Consider the following 19,946-nt stretch of genomic DNA (forward strand, 5'->3'; position numbering starts at 1 on the left):
AATTAACTAAAAAACGTGTTAGAATGCAGGAAAGAATTGTTTAGAGTTTAGTGTTAGAATGGCAAAAAAATAACATGAAAGAAATTGGGGTGCCTTTGAAAGTTTCTACAGATAAATTGTGCTATGATAAATGCCGTTCATCATCATCATCATCATCATCATCATCATCAAATCAACACAATAATCAAATATCCAATCAAATAAATATTTGTTCTGCTTTAAGCTGTAATTTCTCTTCACTTTTTCCATCACAGAGTAATGGGTAATTGATAACTTCAGTTTTACTCTGCAGTAAATAATGATAAGTAATGCACAAAAGAAGACCATAATCATATTTTATGACCATAAAAGCGTAGCAATTTCTCTATGTATCATAGCTGTTCATGATTTTCTGAATCATCACACTGCCAACATCAGTTCTGAGCAGTTCTGAAAGATTATCCTGACATTATGAAACAACTGCAAATGGTTAAAGAAGTACACACAAATATTCTCTCACTGTGGTGTATTATACTGTTCACAAATTTTGCTTCTGTCTACACAAGTGGCATAGTGTACGTGGAATATAAGGGTACAGGAATATTCTTCTTCCCCTGAAAATACAGAATTCTGAACATCCGCAAGATACGTTTCCCAAGTTTAAGTACCACTCAAGTCGTGTATCGGGTCTGAACTATTTAGCAAGATATACCCTTGTTTGTCTATGCAAGTATGACATGAGATATTCATTTATTCTCTTCCTCTTAAATTGTATCAATCCATCCACTTCTGGTGAATGATTTACAACAAATGATATCGTCTTCTGTACACATACTCACATGAAGAATGGTAATTTCACACTAAATCAGACCTACCAAAGCTCACCAAATGATAAGGGTGCCTTAATTGCCTCCAGATTGTCTGCTGTTATTTCAAACAGCTCATATGTCTGTACTGGCATGTTGCCCATTTCTTGAACTCCCTGCCCGACAGAACACCTTTGAGCTCTTTTCTCATTCTTGTTTTTAGTTTTTATTGTGTTCTTGTTGTTGTTTTTTCATCAATCTGCTCAGATAGTCCCAGTGTGTCGTTAGGATTAACCCACTTTCCCCAAAATAGCCAGTGAGAATTGGAACAGGGCTAAGCTTAACCCTGGGAAATTGGTGGACCTCATGGGAGAGCCCAATCGCAGTCAACTGATGGAGCTATGCTGAATTCTTGCCAGTGAGTAAAGGCCATCAGGATCATTTCCAAATCTATAGAACTTTTCAGAATTTCTTCAACAATTATGCACATGTATATTACTACACTGTATATGCACACATTGAAAACACATACATGTGGCATCTTGGATGCAGGAAACCTGACTGAAAGCAATCAAACACAGAAATAAAATAATCTGTTATAAGTATGTCCATCATCAAGCAAATCTTCTTTTCTTCCATTACAATGGATACAAACTTTGAAAATGCAGTAGCATGGGTATTTACGGGCGGCCACACTGCCCATCAGAGGGCAGCAAAATACCACGAATAGCACCAGTCATTGAAAATGTGCAACAAAGCGTACACTCATATGCAACAGTCGACTCCAAGTCAAGATCCTTCAACCTTGTGTGTACTTACAGAGAGATCAGGGGGGCGTTTCATCAACGAGTTCGTCGGAGGTTTTCACCGACAAATTTGCTATCAGCCAATCAGACGCAAGGATTTCAGTAGCTTTTAACAGTTGTCGGTGTAAATCACTGACAAAAAGTTTCAGAGATGATAAAGCTGTACACAATCCGTTTTGGGGGTTCTTGAATACATCCGAACAGGGCCAGCCTTGCCACCTCATGGTATCCCCATGCTGCCCAGTCTTCAGGTACCAGGGGTAAAATGTCTGAAGACTTTGCACTAGGGAAAGTCATATCTGTGGCACTCATACTCACATGTAGTTAAATCCCCGTATTCAAGTTTCTGGTACCGCTGCTTACCACTCGGGGAGAAGTCTGAATACAAAACCTCTGCCTTTTCTTTGTACGTCCAGGCCTACTAGGTGTATTCAATTTCATCCAGCCAAAAGTGTAGGCTGTAATCTCTGCCTCGTAACCTATTAATTCATGACTGAATCCATCATTGTGCATCGCTGTATCCTTGGTTGGTAAAGCATCTGTGAGTCAACATGTCATGGAATCATGTCCCAGGGTGTCAGCACTGTTTGTTTGTTTGTTCGTTTGTGAGCGTGTGTGTCCATTCCCTGGGAACATCCCATGAAGGCGATGTCTGAGAGCCACTGTCAGTAATCCATCCATTCCTTCATATAGATACACGTGGCTGGTGATATTGCCCCTCCCTCGTAGCACTGGTTGAAGACCTGACATGCAGCAGGATTAATGGTGGGAAATAAAAGATTTCTTTTTTAAACCGCCTGTTATTTATCCCTGAATGATTCAGTAAAGGTGGTGTCTACTGAAATCATACTGCCATAATCAAAGCATAGCACTATGACAAGATACAATCATCAATTTGTCTTGAGCACCCTGGATAAAAACAAGAATAAGGGAATGACACACAAATTAACTTCATTCAAATACTCTTACAGAGTAATAAACAGATGGCTACTGAAGAGAGACACTAAGAGGTAGCAGTTAGCAGAAAACTGGGTAAAATGAAGGCTTGTTGGACATACAGGGAAAAATTTGAGTAGCACTAAAATGAACAAATCATTTTCAGAATTACTGCAGAAAAAGGCAGTCATCACCTCTTCTTTTGCATTTGCTAAAAGTGTTGATTATAAACTTTCTTGGCATCAGTCTTACAGTGTTTGCTTCAATAAACCAAGCACAAACTACAACACACACTATACTGAAGATATCAGGTTCTATCATCGGTCTGTTATTTTTCTGATTTTCCCATTATAACAATTAAGCCCTATGAGACATGGTTATGTGATGGGAAACATCTACACCATATTCAGCTCAAGAAAAATCATATCCTTCTGACCCTGTTGACGACTAGTCCCGAGTACACACTTGGGCAGGTGTCTGTGGGAAATGGGCATTACAGCTAAAATCAGCTCGTTTTCAACAAGTTAACATTCTCAGTTATGATGGCTTCATCCTGAATTTTTATGCCTGTCCTGCCAAGAAAGGGGTATAAGTTATTCACATACAACTATGACTAAACAAAATGGTTACCACTCTTCTTTGGTCATTGTTATAGGGTATTCACAATACAAAGAATACCGCACAAACTGTAAAACCAGACATTTTTGCGTGCCCTTTAATTTCTTGAATATCGCGAGAGGCAAGATTCCCAAAATTTAAATGCAAGTGAAAGTTCTTGTCTAAACTACACGCATGCATTGAACGCCAGTAGCAATTCGCTAAAATTTCATGCCTCAAAAAAGGCCATTGGCTCCAATTGGTGAAAATTTCATGCTGCAAAACATTCTTACTTTAACGAAGTAATACACATATCACTTTTCATCAAATGCAGTACATGCACAAGAGAGGTACTGCTATAAGCCAATCAGAATCGTCCACCTGGAGACTTGCGTGATCATCTTGATTTTCCAATTGAAATGTACACAAAATTTCCTAAATATCAGTGCCATAGAACTTACAGGACAAACTCCACAAGGTGACTTCATCAGTCCAGTGGGCTTGGTCAGCGGTTGGATGGCACGATAGACTTTGACCTGGTCACTTGAAGTGGAGGAGGATGACCCCGCTCCGACGCTGACGGTCATCTCAACTTTACCATCGTAGATCAGAGTGTTCAGGATGGTGGTGATATCTTCAACAGACAGGTCAACCTGAGTAAGGGGTTGAAATCATTCATAATGAGAAGACTGGTCACACACTGAGCAATGCAACTAGTGAGACGTCAGTATAAGATCACAAAATATAAATTACATTCTAAGCAAAGAGACAGGGCATAAGCATGCATTTTTCCTTTGTTTTCGAATGCACTGCACGCAAATATGAAGACACTTAATTAAGTGACCTTGATTATGCAAAAACAAAACAAAAACAAACAAACAAGGAATGATGCATTTGCAAGGTATGGATGAGGGGAAACAGAAATAGGGGCCAAGTGATTATAGACAGCTGGCTACTACAGACAGGGTTCCTAACATGGTTTTTCTCCTGTGGGGAATATTTTTAGTGGCATATATGACAGGTGGTCACTTTAGATAAGTGGCTGCTAAGGCAGGTTTGACTGTATCACTTTATCCTCATCGTGATATGTGTCATCATATTTATTATCATTGCTTTACCTTGCTTATCCTCAGCTCTGTGATGAATTTCCAGACTTCTTCTGACGATGCATAAGACTGGTTTCTCCTTAGCAACGGGTCTGCATGTGATCCGGCAGCATTCTCCACCTAATATTGGAGAGATGATGTTGCAATAATATCAATGTTTACAAAGTGAACTTTGGTCTTGGAATGAAAGCAGAACGCCATACATGGCCTGAACTTTGTTTACTTGTTCAAGAAGTAAAGGGATACCAAAAAGGGATGACAAAGGATGAAAGAGGTGGCCCGACACATATCTACATGAAGCCACTTTGTGCGTGAAAGGGCCTTCACTTTGACATTTCAAGGGCCTCAGTTCAGGCTTTTGCCTGAATACTGGCATCCCTGCGCTGACGACATGTGATGCCAGTGATGGAACACCATGATGTTCCAGAGCAAACCAGCTCTGTCAAATTCTCTCTCATGTGTCTCATGTGTTTCGTGACAAAATAGAGTATTACCTTCACCTGAGATAGATGGTAAGCTTTCTAAAAGAAGGGGGCGTCTTATATCATATACATACAGCATGTATATTCACATTATGAATATTAGTCAAAATACACTTTCCTTTAAAGCATGCAATTTAAAGACACTCTTCAAATCTTGTGAATCGCTCCTCCCCATGAAGTTACAGTCAATGTCCACATTAGTTTTCCACCTACCATCGAATTCTTCTACCAGTTTGCAGGACATTGTAGAAAACATTTCTATGTGGCAAACATGGAATGTTTATAATGACAGGCACAGACCAGTTAGCCTGTTCTCAACAAGATTCTCAAGTTTTAAAAGCTTTATATGGGGTCCACCAGGTTTTAGTAGGGAGTGGCATGGCATAATTTCAGGACTACAACGTCATCTTATCTAATTACCATCAGTGACTGACTTTGATGCCATAATTCAGTTCCCCTTGGAAACCAAAACTATTGCTCAATCAGACAACATCCAAATGGTAGGCATGAGCAATGTGTTTTTAGTAACCTTACCTTTTGAAGGAGAAATTTGAAGCACTGCTGATTCAGGACTTCGACAAACTCTGACTCAAACTCCTGATCGCTGTACCATGTGCCTCCAGTGACTGAGGGATCAGGTTCTAGATTAAACAGCATGTAGGCCTTCTTTCTTGTAGCCTGTTCCCAAATGAAATACAACCAGTTCAAGAATTACATTTCAGTAGTCATCTTCATAAAAGCACTACAAAATAATAATAATGATGATAAAAAGAGAAAATACAAAAGGATCACAGTCAATACGCAGTCTTCTGCACATCAATTCTACACCCAGGAGATTGAGGGAAGATTAAATATGGATTCTAGTGATTTGTCTATTCCCTCCAAGTCCTCACTTCTTGACATAGTTGAAAATGAAGTAAAGGTGAAACAACAAGCTAAGATAAATGATCATCTTTCCCTCCCCATTCACTTCTTGAGATAACTAGGGTTCTTGCTACTCCTTGCTGGGTAATTAGCTACCTAGTATTCACCTCATGTAGTAGAGCTCAGTGTTCTGCATATTTTTCTTTTTTTTTTCTTTTTTTTCTTTTGTTGTTGCTATTACAACATGGTTACAGTTACCACTTTTAAAATAATACTTTTAGATGTGTCATTGAATGATCAAATGGTGCATTTGGCAATTTAAACCCATGCTCTGCCAGCATCAGATTTCAAACACAGTGCACACAAAAGAGCAACATAATTTCACAGCACACAAAAGGGGTCAACAAAACCAAATAGAAATGCAAACAAAATACGTACAAAAAAAAAAATAGAAATCTCCAACCACGATACAAGGTGAATCCCATATTTGCACCGATGCATCAATGCTAATTTCTGTATACTGTAAGCTAACAAAAAGCAAGCTCAAAGAAAACAAAGCAATCGGTCCTGTAGCAAACAGTAGCACAAAGGAGACGAATTTGGCAGACTCACACCAACAGGCTTGACCGCTTTGATCAGTTTCCTGCTCTCCAGATTGCGGAGGATCTTGTTCAGCTGAGTGAGCTGAAGGCTGCTCTTCAGTCGGATGTCTCGTGTCCATATTCCCTTGTTGCCGGATTGCTCTATGATCTGGTACACAAGCCTCTCCTGGTTGTCAGCTCCCTTGATTTTACTATGGCCACACAACGGGGAGGGACAAAGCAGAGGAAGCTGAGGTGAGGTGATGATGTAATGTGCCATTCCACAGGAAACAGAAAATTGATAATCCTATTGAGAGCAATGGCAATTCTAAGTATAGAAACATAACAAATAAGAGCTCATTACACCAGTAACAAGTATTTATTACAATCCCACATGGGTAGCTCACATCAGAAAAAGATATGAAAATGTACCTGGGTTTTGGTTTGTTCGTTTTTGTTTACAATTATCATAATTCAAATCAGGTGAACAAAATGTCCTCTTTGTGAATTTTTAACTACCTGATGTGGTTGCTTCTGGTCACAATGGGTTTTGCACCCTGTGTATACTTAAGTTTGTCAGTGACATACTCCTTGTGATTTTCTACTGCACTATTGTTGGGACACGCTTCAACTCTTACCTTACAGAGGCTGGGTCCTTCAGTCTATACAGAAGTTCAGAACTTGTTTTCACCAGATCTATTTTGCCCTGTGATAAAAACACAACCATATTGACAACAGCAAGATGTTCATTGAAGCATAATATGTAATGTCAGAAATGTGAATTAAATGGTTTGTAATGCATCAATTGTGTGAAGGTGGGTTGATCTAGGCAAAAAGAAAGAATGAAATGAAATGAAAAAAAAAATATATATATATGTAATGCATACATTTATTAACAAAGAAACAAACAATAAGACTATCAAACTTCACCATAATTTGGACGGTTGAAGTTCAGGCTCTACAATTCCTGATAAGCAGGTTTTTTTTTGTTTTTTGTTTTTTTTTCAGTTGTCATCCACACTAATTTTTTGTTTACTTTGTTCATGTTTATGATGCTGTCATTTGCTTTGAAATGAGTTACTGCTTATTTAAAAATATACAACATCCCAAAGACTGCATTATCTAAAGTGACAATACAGGGTGAGAGATGATTTTTTTTCTTTTAATGAGTAGGCCTGCTGAATATCAACAATTGTTACCAGCATTCTATTTATGGTATCAAAAAGTAGACAAGGTAGAGGCAATACAGCAGTGTTTTTACTCACTGATGACAGTAGCCTATTTACTGCCGTCACTCTCTGCTGTGTATCTATGTTGGGCAGTTGCTTCTGTAGGGCAGAGTCTGGAATTCCATTGGCATCCTGTTTGCACAGTTCCAGGATTCTGTAAATTCCCAGAAAAGAAGATAATTTGAAAAAGACATTCACAGTGCATAGGAAACAAAAAGAATGTTACCAGTACTCAATGTTATCAAAGTAGAAACGTCACAGGCTTATTTGTCTTACTTTGAAATGTCATTATTCAAGCTTAAAGCTCAGAATGGCAAGACAGCAATTTCTGAAGAATTGTCCTGCACAGGTATCACAAAATCAGTTAACATCTACTGACTGAGTGACATCATGTCTGTGATGAGGACTTAAAATATTTCTGATTCGGACTTAGATAGAACTAGGTCTATCAATAATTTACACTATCTATATCCACGTCTGAATTAACACGTCTTATAAATTGTCATTGTTCACCTTCACTGGAGTGACTTTATACGTGTTTGAAAATACAAATATATTGCACAATTTTGACAGTTTGCCATGGTCCAGCAGAACTTCAGGAATAAAGTTAATCAGATATCCACATGGCCACAAACGTTTGACTGTAATGTGTGGCTTGCCAAATGTAGGCCTAATACTAATAGATCTATAGATAGTGTAATGGAATTTTTCAAAAACTTTAAACAAATCTTCGATTAATCTGTGGCACAGGTTCACTCCACATTCTATGACTTGGTAGACCTATCAGCAATGCAATGCCACTACGCGCAAATGCTAAGGTCCAAAGAGTCAATGATAGAAGTGTCACAGCCATGCTTCAAAAACTTCAATGGCCATCCCTGCAAGAAAGAAGAGCACAGGCAAAGGTTGCAATGATTTACTGCATTAAGAACTCCATGATATCCGTCCCCGCAACAGTTCTGACCCCATCGCTACCTCTTTCAAACAGGGGACACGACCAGAAACTCCAAGTACCATTCGCAAGAACACAAGTCCTACAAAGAAGCTTCTTCCCAGATGCAGCCAGGCCTTGGAACTCATTACCCCAGGCCACCGTCTCCTGTACCTCTCTGTCAAGCTTTAAGAGAGAGGTACTCAAGACCCAGCTCCGTTAAGACACGGATGCCTGTTTTTTAGCCGCACATAGTACGTTCCATGTAGATTTTTCTTAATCCAGACACTGTACATATGCCTGCACAGCACAACAGTACGAAAATACACCCGACGGTGGCCTGTACTTATAGAGAAGAAGAAGAAGAAGAATGCAGTGGCACAACCAATCTACCGGCTCCCAACGTAAATTGCAATTACCGGGACTGTTATAGTTAGCTCTTGAGATGTTCACACTCGACACACGCAAGCAGGATCTTCTTCTTTCAGCACTACACTGAAATAACATAATTTAAGTTATCCATCATTGAGTGCCGAGTGCTTACCTTTCTTCGAGATTCATTGCATCGGCCATTTTCGTATCCTTGATCAGGAAACTCAGTGTCGATTAAAATATTAGATTGACAAATTCGACGGCGTGTTTCTGCATACATCCCATGCGCCGATGCGGATTGCAACATCGTAGTGCCTCGAGCGCGAGCCCTCAGGCCGCCCCCGCGGGCGGCGGGCCGGATGCTGCTGCGCTGCAATCCGCTGCATGCATGCTGCTGCTAGCGGGGCGCGCCGGGTCATTGCAACATAGAGTTTACGAGTTATACTTATAGTCCGTTTTCTCACGGAAACGTGAAAATAGAACTGCATCTGACATTCCAGGGTAAGTGATTTGATGAAACACTATATTTACCGGATTTGTAGTTTACCTGAGATCTGCGCTGAAGACAACAATAACTGTGGAACCAGCAGTTCAAGAACAGCCTAGTGAGAACCAACGTGAAGTAGAACGTGTGGGACTGTGTACATGAGCACTATTCCCTTTATGCTTCTGCCAGCAATGTGAATGAATGTGTCTCCTTCAAGTCGTAGATGTTCTTGTCTATGGGCCTGTAGATGAGTACGAGTCACGGTACTTCCAAAAACAGTGTTGGTTTGGATGGAGATGCAGGTTTCAAACTCTTGTGTGTGTGTGTCACACCACTGAACTGTGTTTGTTTTGTGAGATGAAGAGAAACCTCTTCAATAAAATGTGACAGCACATGCCACAACTCTTTGTTTTACCTTTTTTTTGTGGATATCTCAGTCATTTCAAACCCGATTTTCATCAAATTATAAACTTTCAATTGTATGTTCTTTAACATTTCATGGAATGGTTTTGAAATAGGGCCTATCTTGCAGAACGTGAAAAGCTGATTTTTCACCTCAACCAACACTAACTTAAGAGATCTATATAGTAGACACCGGTTCCGATACCATCCCTTAAAAGCGAGAAACAGAAATTAATTCATATGTAGAAAGGAGGAGGTCATGTTAATTCAGAACAGAAAGCTCAAATGACTGGAGAATGTACGACAGTGTTGAGGTCATGGCCATGTTTTTATCACCTTGCATATTAATTATGCTTGACTGGGCTGGGACACACAGATGTCTAATACCGGTACCAGGATATACTAGTTACACTTCAAGACATTCTTATGGTAATTACAATTCTGTCATTTTAGAATATAATGTGCTTTCCCACAACTTGACTACAAATTGTACAATTAGAAACATCTTTGCATATGAATTTACTTATCACTGATTTAATGAATGTCCTCTCTCTGCACCATAGATGGCTACACTCTGTGAGAATAAGTTACATCTGTGCTGGAGATTGTCACATCTCAGGAAATTCTTCCAGCAGTCCTCCCGGAGCATTCCCATTGCATTTTTGCGGAAGAATGCATTGACCTCAGCAGCATCAACTGGAGGAGTGGGCAAGCTGGCAGGAGGAGGTTGCAGCCTCTGCCGTGGACCTCCCACCTACCAGCGGTTGTCAAGGAGATTGATATCAAATGACGCATCAGAGAGAAGAGACTGGATTTACTCGGCAGACTTCAAGCCTGACATAGATTTGGCACATATTGGACAAAAAGCCCAACTCATTGCAGCCAGCATCAAGCATAGAAAGGGCACAGTGGACATCAGTGAAGTTGTGAGTAATTATAGCTTATGAAGGGCTTTATAACTTATACGTGCATAACTTTGATATATGACACTTTTAACCAGGGCACCTTTTTTTTTTATCATGTGTTAGCGTGTGAATGTTTGCCAGCTGGTCTGAATAGCCTGTCACTAAGATGAAAGCATACTATGACCTGCCCTATGTTTGTCATATATGTACCATCATCAACAGGAAGAGTTGTAAGTATATAGATATAGATATATGTGTTCAACAAACACATGTCATTACAAAACAGGAAAATCTTGGAATATGCTCTGTGAACAACGATATTCATTCATATGGGCGTCTCTGCAAAACCAAGATTAAAGCAAACACAATAATCCTGTGTTAGTTAATCAGAATGTGTTCGTGTAGGTTCAAAGGTCTCCTAATTGAGTAGAAATACCCTCATTTATATTTGTTGTTATACCAGTATATTTGGTATTAGATTACTATGCAATTCTTCAATTGACTGCTTCTGTATCTCGTTTCCTTTGGTTGCAGATGGCAAAGTTGCATCTCCTTCAAGGCATTCAGACAAAGGTTTCTCAGCTCCAGAAAGATATCAAAGATCGCCAAAGTGAAGAGCAGGTAAGCTGTGGATTATAGCAGTAAGATGATATTCAGTGCCTCGGTATGGTTGCATTATACAAGCCCATAATTATGTGCAGTGACGAGTTCTGTTTCACCTAGTGTTTTTTATTCCGCTGCTCTTTCATTTTACAATGAGTCACTGTTGCCTATTTGGTTGGAAGTTTGATGAGAATTTGGTTTAAATTTGGTTTAAATGTACTAGAATTGGGTTGTCAGAGATAAACTTTGTGAGGGAGATGATTATTCTCAGGATAATGAAACATCACAAAGACTTATGGCAATCACCAGAAAGTCTGTGTAATAGATAGCATGTGTCAAAATTTTTAAAAGTCCAAATTGCTGTCCACTATATTCCACAATACTAGTAGTGAAACTCAGCTGCCATTTTTTTCAAATTGATAGATATTCCTATTGTATGCAGCCAAGACTGAACCCTCCATATTGACCTCTGTCTTCCCCATACCTCTTATTACTGAATTCTGCATCTGTAGGATACATGTGAAAAAGAGGGACAACTCAAAGAGCAACATGCACTCCTGCAGGATGCTGAGAGCGATTTCTACCAACTGGCTGTGGCCATTCCAAATTCCACCCATCCAGATGTGGTAAGATATATACATGTACCGCAACGATGGAAACTTCCGCGCAGTTTATCTCTCACTCTTGGTCATTTTCAGTGAACTTTGTTTTGTTGAAATACTTTTTGCTGAAGAGATTACTTTTGTGCAACTTTGATGATATCTCCAAAAGGTCCATGTGTCATTATTGTTGTGACAGTTCCGTTGAACACAAAATTAATGAAAATTTCCACACCACAAAATTTCCACATGATAGTTTCACTGCGCAATGACTGTAGATTGAGATGTTGATTTAAAGCTAAGGATAGCACCAACCAACTTTCCTGATGAACAAGCAACAAGAACATACCAGGTACATGTCAAGCCCGCCGCACACTATACCGCTCATGACCTTACATACGACTGACAGACTTTGGATCTGAAATAAATCACAATATCCACAGAATAAACAGGCTTGTTTATTTCAGATCCAAAGTCTGTCATTCATATAGTCACAAGTCGTATAGTGTGCAGCAGACTTGAGTTCATGGATCGATTTCTGCAGACTAAATCTGTGAACTCGTTGACCAGTTGAATTAAGGGTGTTACAAAGTGTGAGCTTGAACATTTAGCACAGTAAATTTTCCTCAGGCAATATAGTTTTGGAGAATGTCCATTCAATCTTGCATGTGTGTATAACACTCTCCATACTGCCGTGAAATGAATTGATTGCAAAAATTGCAAAAGCATACGTGATGAGGAGTAAGGAATTGAGGAATTTCACATGTCAAGACGTGATTCAGGATTCATTTTGTGTAATCCAGGCAAGCATGGTACCGGTATTGAGTTAAATCATGATAGAGCAAGGAAATTTGTTCCGTCTTATTTAAATAGACTTGGTAAAAGTGAGATGTCAAGGTACCATCGTTGAGATTTTTTTTTTCTGATAAAGATTTTATTACATTTAGTCAAATTTTGACAGAAGCTAACTCTGACAAAATCTGGAGAATGATAAAGGATATGCCATTTGTCGTGGTCAAATTTATGACATTGTATAGTGTGATGAAGCAGTTTGTACATGCTGTAGTATTTAAAAAAGTAATTCTAAATATTTGTGAGCGTTTTTTTTTTTTTTTTAGGTTAGGAATCAAATGATAAGATGGAACTACAAATCAGTAAGGTAACTGCAGAGTCATTTGAAGTGTTAGAGTAGGCCATGTATAATAATAACTGGTGACTGGTTACTCTTTTTTTCTCCACCAATCAATGTAGTCCCAGTATATTTTACATTGAAGCTAACTAATTATTAAAGTGGAAATGCAAACTTTCATATCATTATCAAAATCAGCCTCTTTCAGAGGATGCAGAGCCTGTGCTGATTGAAGAAATCAACCAGAAGAGAACGTTTGACTTCCCTATGAAGGGTCACGTCGAACTCGGTGAGAATTTGGACATACTGCGACTGAAGTAAGTTGGCATCCATTGCAGAAAAGCCTGTATACATTTATGCGAAAGTGAAATAAAGAATAATGGCTTCCAATAAATGAAATTTGATATTGCATTTGCCATAATTGGGAATAGTCACTTTGGTCCGTTCTTCCTTCAATGTAAAGGGCACTGATTCTTCACCCCCCCCCCCCCCCAATTAAAAATCTCTCCAAAGGCATGCCAAAATTCAAACAGGGCCCTTAAAGTACTCAAAGTATATCATCATTAGAAATAAAGAATTATTATGTGCATACATGACATGTAATCAAGTATTGGAACAAGGAACAAAAGTCTGATTACATTAAAAAGTAATAACCCAGAACTGATTCTTTTGTAACAATCACTGTGATAGTGCATAAAAAAAGGAGAAAAAGTATTGTTTCCTATTATTGTTCCTGACAGAAATCTTGGCCATGTGACAGGGCACAGATCATATTACCTGAAAGGTGCGGGGGCAATGCTGGAGGACGCCCTCGTAAGATTTACAGTTGACAGGTTGGTCCACCGACATGGATTCACAGTCTTGAAGGTTCCAGATGTTGTGAAGCCAGTTGTTTTTGTGAGTATTCCTGATGTATATGCTATTGAAGTTTTGTTTTTGATGATGCGTCAGAAATTTCCAGGAGATTCCCAAGAAAAGAATATTTTCAACAAAATGTCTGCAATATTATGTTTGGATTCATATCGACTGTTGATAGTCATGAGAGAATGTGGATACGTATCATTATGTTTTAGAGTGCAAGTCACAAACATCTTAACTGCATTGTAGATGTTGCCTTCATTTGAATAGGCATGGTCCTTGGGGTCATAGTAAAGACCAGGATTTCCACCATCCAAGGACTTTAGGTTGGGAGAATTTCACATGTATTCCTGTTTTTCTCACCGTTAAGCTTCAGTGGTTGCTGATATTCCATATCCAGATGATGAAACTAAATAATACAAATTATGAGAACAGCATGACTTTCTTTTTATGCCTCCGCCACGAAGTGGTGCCGGAGGCATTATGTTTTCGGGTTGTCCGTCCGTACGTACGTACGTCCGTCCGCTTTCGTTTACGTGATAACTTGAGTAATATTGACTGGAATTTAACTAAACTTGGTCCAAGTATAAAGTATGATGGGGCAATTATTTGATAAGATTTTGGGTGAAATCGGCCAAAGGTCAAAGGTCAAGGTCAAATCATGAAATTGTATCCGTTTACGCGATAACTCAAGACTGGATCGAGCAAATTTCACCAAACTTTGTCGGAGGATGATGTATGATGGTGCAATTACTTGATAAGTTTTTTAGTGAATTGGTATAGAGGTCAAAGGTCAAAGATCAAGGTCAAATCCTAAAATTTATCTGTTTATGTGATAACTCAAAACTGGATGAAGCAGCTTTCACCAAACTTGGTCCAAGGATGATGTATGATGGGACAATTAGTTGAGTAGATTTTAGTGACATTGGCAAGAGGTCAAAGGTCAAAAGGTCAAGGTCAAATGCTAAAAATGTTGCTATTTCCCTTATATCTATGCAATGCCCTAAGGTATTTTCTTGAAACTTAGTGTAGACATGTACTACTGCATAAAGATTCTCCAGAGAGAGTTTCATGTCATAAGGTCAAAGGTCAAAAGGTCAAAGGTTAGGTGAAAATGTTGCAATATCACTTTTCTCGCAAATGGTTCAATGTATCTTCATGGAACTTGGTGCATACGCATTTACTGACTGGCAGGGATTATCTAGGGAATTGAGGGGTCGTGGGTCAATAGTCAGGGGGGTCAAAGGTCAAGGTCAACTCCTCAAAATTTTACTATTTCCCTCATATACTAGTATATGCAATGCTTGCATTATTAGTTTTAAAACTTAATATATACATGCATTACCTAATGGAGATTCTCCGGGAAAATTCCTGCCAGAAGGTCAAAGGTCAAAGGTTAAGGGTCAAAGGCCAGGTTTCAATGCCCCCCCCCCCTCCCAAAAAAAACCACCAAAAACTATTTTGTACTGTAATTACACTCTTTCTTCATACCTTGGAAATTACTCAATGCATAAACTTATAAAAGGGTCCGTCAGAAGTCAAATAAAAATTCTCAATTCCCAATATGTGTACCTGCACTCTAAGACAATTATAGCATACTAATACCCAGTTCAAGGAAAGTGAACATTCAAGATATTTCTGACAAACCTGTCATTTCAATATTTTGCCAGTAATGTGAAACTGTCATCACACATTGTGAAGACATTGTACTATACACCTATTGGGAGAATCATGCATTATAGCGGAGGCATCAGTCGCCATAGCGACATTTCTAGTTTATTTTTGACTCTTCCTGACTGCAGGAGGGTTGTGGAATGAGAACCAAAGGCCTTCACACTCAAGTGTATCGTGTCTCACCTGCACACCAAGACAGCGACTACTGCTTAGCCGGGACAGCTGAAGTCGGAATAGCAGGTATTGTGAATGACTCACCTGTAATATTTACATTGAGTTTTATTGTCATCTATTGCATTCTTGTTGCTTCATGTACAGTGTATTCAAAGTTGCTAGGATTTCCTCCATGTGCTCTGTAATCAACCAATTGTGTGTCTCATTCCTTAGTTCTGACAGTGAAAGTTTAATCCAGTTTTCTCTTTCGTGCTCCATTTTCAGCCCTGCATATCTGACTAAACGGACGTATGTATGCATTAAAGTCATAAACTCTTAATAGAAAATGAAGATGACATAATTATAAAGAAGAGTTGTGCAGTCATGACTGGCTGTTTGGGGTTGCTTGATTTATTCCACTGAGATACTGTACTGCCTAAAAGTTACTAGTTTCTCACTGGTTACTTCTCTCACAATCTTCATAGTATTATGATTGGTGGGACAAAACAATATGAGTTCCCTTAAAATAGACCAGTAATGTAGAAAAAATACAGTCAAACACACTTAAGATCTGGGCCCTGTTTTATGAAGAGTTATAATTGATTATATAGATGATTTCTATGGTAAGTCTGTGGCAGCTTGTGTGGTAAGGAAATTTATGATTGATTATATCTTTTGATAAAATGGGGCCCTCATTACCTACACTGTGTAAATAATACCTCCTGTATTAGCACTTGGCAAGCAATGAGGTAATTTGCAGAGAATGTTTATTTGAACTATGGAAAACAATGAATTAAAAAGGAGAAAACTCTGGAAAATCATTCATAGTTCTCTGTTGTACAATTGAATCTGTGCTATGTGGAAGACGTTGACATCGATGGCCTTTGTGCATCTCCAACAACAGGATATTTTCTGAACAAGACCCTGGAGATGAGTGAACTTCCAAAGCGAATGTGCGCTGTGAGTCGTTGCTTCCGGGCAGAGACTGCTCACAGTGCTGAGGCAAGGGGCCTGTATCGAGTCCACCAATTCACTAAGGTAGGATGCCTTCATTAACCCTTTATGTGCTTTGTGAGTGCCAAATGGCACAGACACCCAATAACATTGTACACACTGTCCAAAGTCCCCTGCACAGAAAGGGTTTAGAAAATTGTAAGAGACCTAGCTGCAGATGCACTGTTAAAGTGGGACTTTTTGAGTGATAGATGTTTTTACTCTGGGCCACTTGCAGTGAACTTCACTTGCTAGAAGTGTAGTGGATGAGGGTATTACTGCACACGTTTCAATATCTCTCATAAGCAGCTAAGTGCTCTTTAATTTAAAAAAATTGTTTCTGTAGAGTGCAGAAATTCCCTATTGTGGCATATTCTTCCATGTTATGCTTATAGGAATTACTGCTTTTCATGCCTAGCCTGTCACCAAGGCTTGGCACTGGTCTTTTTTTTTCCCCTAAATGTGCCAGAATCCATAGACAAACAGCTAGCCAACTGATTCGTGCTCCAGAAGCGATGTGTCTTGGTCCATGGACCGCAGTAAGTTGTAAATGCATAGTGCAGTAGTCTAGTCCAAGGCTCTGCAGACTGAGGTAGTAGATTTTATGTGCAGCTGAATTGACAAAAAATGCAATTAGAATGTGTCATAAGCACTGCAAAAAGAAAGTAAGCCTGTCCACCTGCTGATGTCTTTGTAGCTACAATATACTTTATTTCGTCAAATCTTTAATATGGCATACTGTTGACGAATAGTTATGCATAGACTGTAATAGTACACATGACCCTGAGTCACAGCATTTGTAGTTTATTGATTTTAACCCATTGAGGACGGTTTGGTTTTGATACAATATGCATTTCCCATAGACACCTGCCCGAGTATACTCGGGACTCGTCCTCAACGGGTCAATGCAGTTACTGTTAACTTTTTTTCTTAATCCTTTCTGTGTAGGTGGAGATGTTCAGTGTGGTAGCCAATGAGACAGGGAAGGAGAGCGAAGATATGTTCTGGGAGCTTGTTGGTATCCAGAGGGCGCTCTTCAAGGAGCTCGGTTTGCACTTCCAGTGAGAATCAAGTTATTTTTTCCATTATAATATCTGCAGTGACATATCCCAGCCATTATATATTACTTGTCTTTGACCCAAGACTAAAGTCAAAGTGAAAAGGAAATTGATAAGTCATCTCAGTCATATTGTTTTGTTGTTGTTGTTTTTGCATATCCTAGAAATCAGGTGTTTGTGATAATAACAATAATGAAGATAATTATTATGATGAAAGTGAGAATTGATAATGTGCTAATAAACTTTCCCCTCTCCAACCCCCCCCCCCAAAAAAAAAAAACAGAGAAAAAAGTGCTGTCATTAACAATGATAAAGTAGTCATTTCATCTCTCTGTTTGTTTCCTGACTCATTTCCATTGTTCTGTAGGATTCTAGACATGCCAGCCCATGATCTGGGGGCTCCAGCATACAGGAAGTTTGACATTGAAGCCTGGATGCCCCACAGAAACTCCTACGGAGAGGTAAGACCAAAGATCCCACCAGGGACCCATTTCATAAAAGATGCTAGGATAGCAACTGTTGCTGGAATGGCAACTTCAAATAGCAACAGCCAGTCACGAACCTGATTTCTTGTTGTTACTATATGGCAATTGCTATTCTATTTTTATGAAATGGGGCCCTGGGCCCTGTCTTATAAAACTTACGATAGAAATCAATCAATCACAAATATCTTGAAAGCTGCTATCAATCGCAACCCGTGATTGATTGATTGCAGTTCTCTGTCTTAATTTCAATCATAACTTTTTTATAAGATGGATTTACATTCAGTCGTAAAGTTGCGATTGATTTGAATCAATCACAAGTCTTTATAAGACGGGGGCCTGTGCCACATTTGAATTGGATAAAGGTCAAAATGAAAAATCCAGTGTTTTGGATGATGTATGAGCAATCAGTGTTTGCTTGATTGGTTAAGTGACTGATGGTCTGTATGTGTAGTGAAGGAGCCAAGTGATGCTTCTCTGAAAGTATGACAGCATGGGTTATACAGAGATGCTTGGGGGGGGGGGGGCAGTATCTAGTGCTGTTTTTTTTTTCCTCAAAATACTGCATTATTGGTTTGTCTGCTCAAGAACCACAATCAGTTCTACAAATCTACAAGCAATCTGTGGAGTAATTGATCGAATGTGGCATAAGCAATAACATCCGTATATGTGATTCCTCTACAGATTTCCAGTGCATCCAATTGCACAGATTTCCAGAGCAGGCGGCTTAAAATCAAGTACAGGCCAGAGGAACAGGAGGTTGCAAAATACGCGCACACTGTGAGTCCACACTTTTTTTTTTTGGATTCATCTGTCTGTCCTGTTTCTCTCTCTTCCTTTTCTAGTCAAGACAAAATATTGAAGGACACTTTTCATGAAGCAAAATTTACTCAACAAAATTTATTCCCGGTGTTTCTTACATGGTCTGCAATAATTGTTTAATAGGCTCACATTAAGTGCCCTTGCTTGTTCAGTCTTTGTACACAAAAATGGTGACTTTTTTTATGGTCTGCGTGTGTGAACTCTACTAGCCATATTTCTTGACAGATTGTGTTCAGGTTTTGTACAGAGGTCTATCTTGGTCAATCTGAACCCCTGTAAGTTTTGGTGATGCTGCCCCCAATACTTAGTATCCTGCCTTTTACAGGGTCAAAGGTAGCCACCGTGTTATATTTTGTGTGTGCGCTCTACCATGCTCATTATTTTATTCATCAATTTTCTTCAAAACTCATATGGGGACTGTTCATCATGGTAAAACTTTAACCTCTCATTGTATTTGATGATGATGCTGCCCCCAATATTCCACCTTTTATACGTAGGATCAAAGGTCATATTTTAGTGGATGTCTTCTGTGCACCATACTCTACAGGAAGCATTTTGTGACAGACATTTTTGAAATTTTGTACTCAAGTGTATGATGGTCAATTTTAGACCCCTATTGATTTGGGGGATGCTGTCATCATTGTTCCATCTTTTATAGGGTCGAAGGTCATATTTAGGCTGCTGACTTGTTAACACTGAACCGGACGCATTTGTTTACTTTTTTTTCTTTGGTTTGCAGGTCAATCATGGTGTACTCTAAACCCCTATAGTTTAACAACCTAGTTGATACACTTCAGTTGTGTGGCAAAGTGGTATTTCTAGTTTTTATTAGGGATACTCTGCAATTTTTTTTTCACTCTAATGTATATTTCAGTGATTTTACAGTCTATATGCCACTTTCTCCCTAACTTTCTTGTGTTCTAGCTAAATGGTACAGCGTGCGCAGTGCCCAGGATGATCATTGCCATCCTGGAGAATTTTCAGCAACGGGACGGAAGCATTCGCATCCCAGAACCGCTTCAGCCCTTCATGGATGGGATGTCGCTGATCACGCAGCCTGCATCTGGCCTCGTTCACTTCACTAGATTGTAA

The 19,946-nt window shown here is 39.2% G+C and overlaps 2 protein-coding genes across 2 annotated transcripts; one reads left to right on the forward strand and one right to left on the reverse strand.

The window, feature by feature from the left end:
* Window positions 1-2,256: 2,256 nt before the first annotated feature.
* On the reverse strand, window positions 2,257-8,889 carry LOC139736216 (DNA-directed RNA polymerase III subunit RPC6-like). The gene is made up of 8 exons (XM_071646950.1): window positions 8,862-8,889; window positions 7,423-7,540; window positions 6,796-6,863; window positions 6,189-6,369; window positions 5,247-5,390; window positions 4,243-4,350; window positions 3,586-3,777; window positions 2,257-2,334 (listed from the first exon to the last, which is right to left on the reverse strand). Exons 1-8 carry the CDS (start codon window positions 8,876-8,878, stop codon window positions 2,257-2,259), a joined length of 906 nt encoding a protein of 301 aa, XP_071503051.1. The 5' UTR covers window positions 8,879-8,889.
* A 1,252-nt stretch (window positions 8,890-10,141) lies between these two features.
* On the forward strand, window positions 10,142-19,946 carry LOC139736190 (serine--tRNA ligase, mitochondrial-like). Its single transcript, XM_071646924.1, has 11 exons — window positions 10,142-10,504; window positions 11,018-11,104; window positions 11,599-11,712; window positions 13,013-13,131; window positions 13,555-13,711; window positions 15,475-15,586; window positions 16,404-16,537; window positions 17,441-17,553; window positions 17,918-18,011; window positions 18,717-18,812; window positions 19,779-19,946. Exons 1-11 carry the CDS (start codon window positions 10,142-10,144, stop codon window positions 19,944-19,946), a joined length of 1,557 nt encoding a protein of 518 aa, XP_071503025.1.

This window comes from Diadema antillarum, unplaced genomic scaffold, assembly GCF_040938485.1.
Source record: "Diadema antillarum isolate AM-2024a unplaced genomic scaffold, OU_Dant_1.0 seq00000633_RagTag, whole genome shotgun sequence".
NCBI lineage: Eukaryota > Metazoa > Echinodermata > Echinoidea > Diadematoida > Diadematidae > Diadema > Diadema antillarum.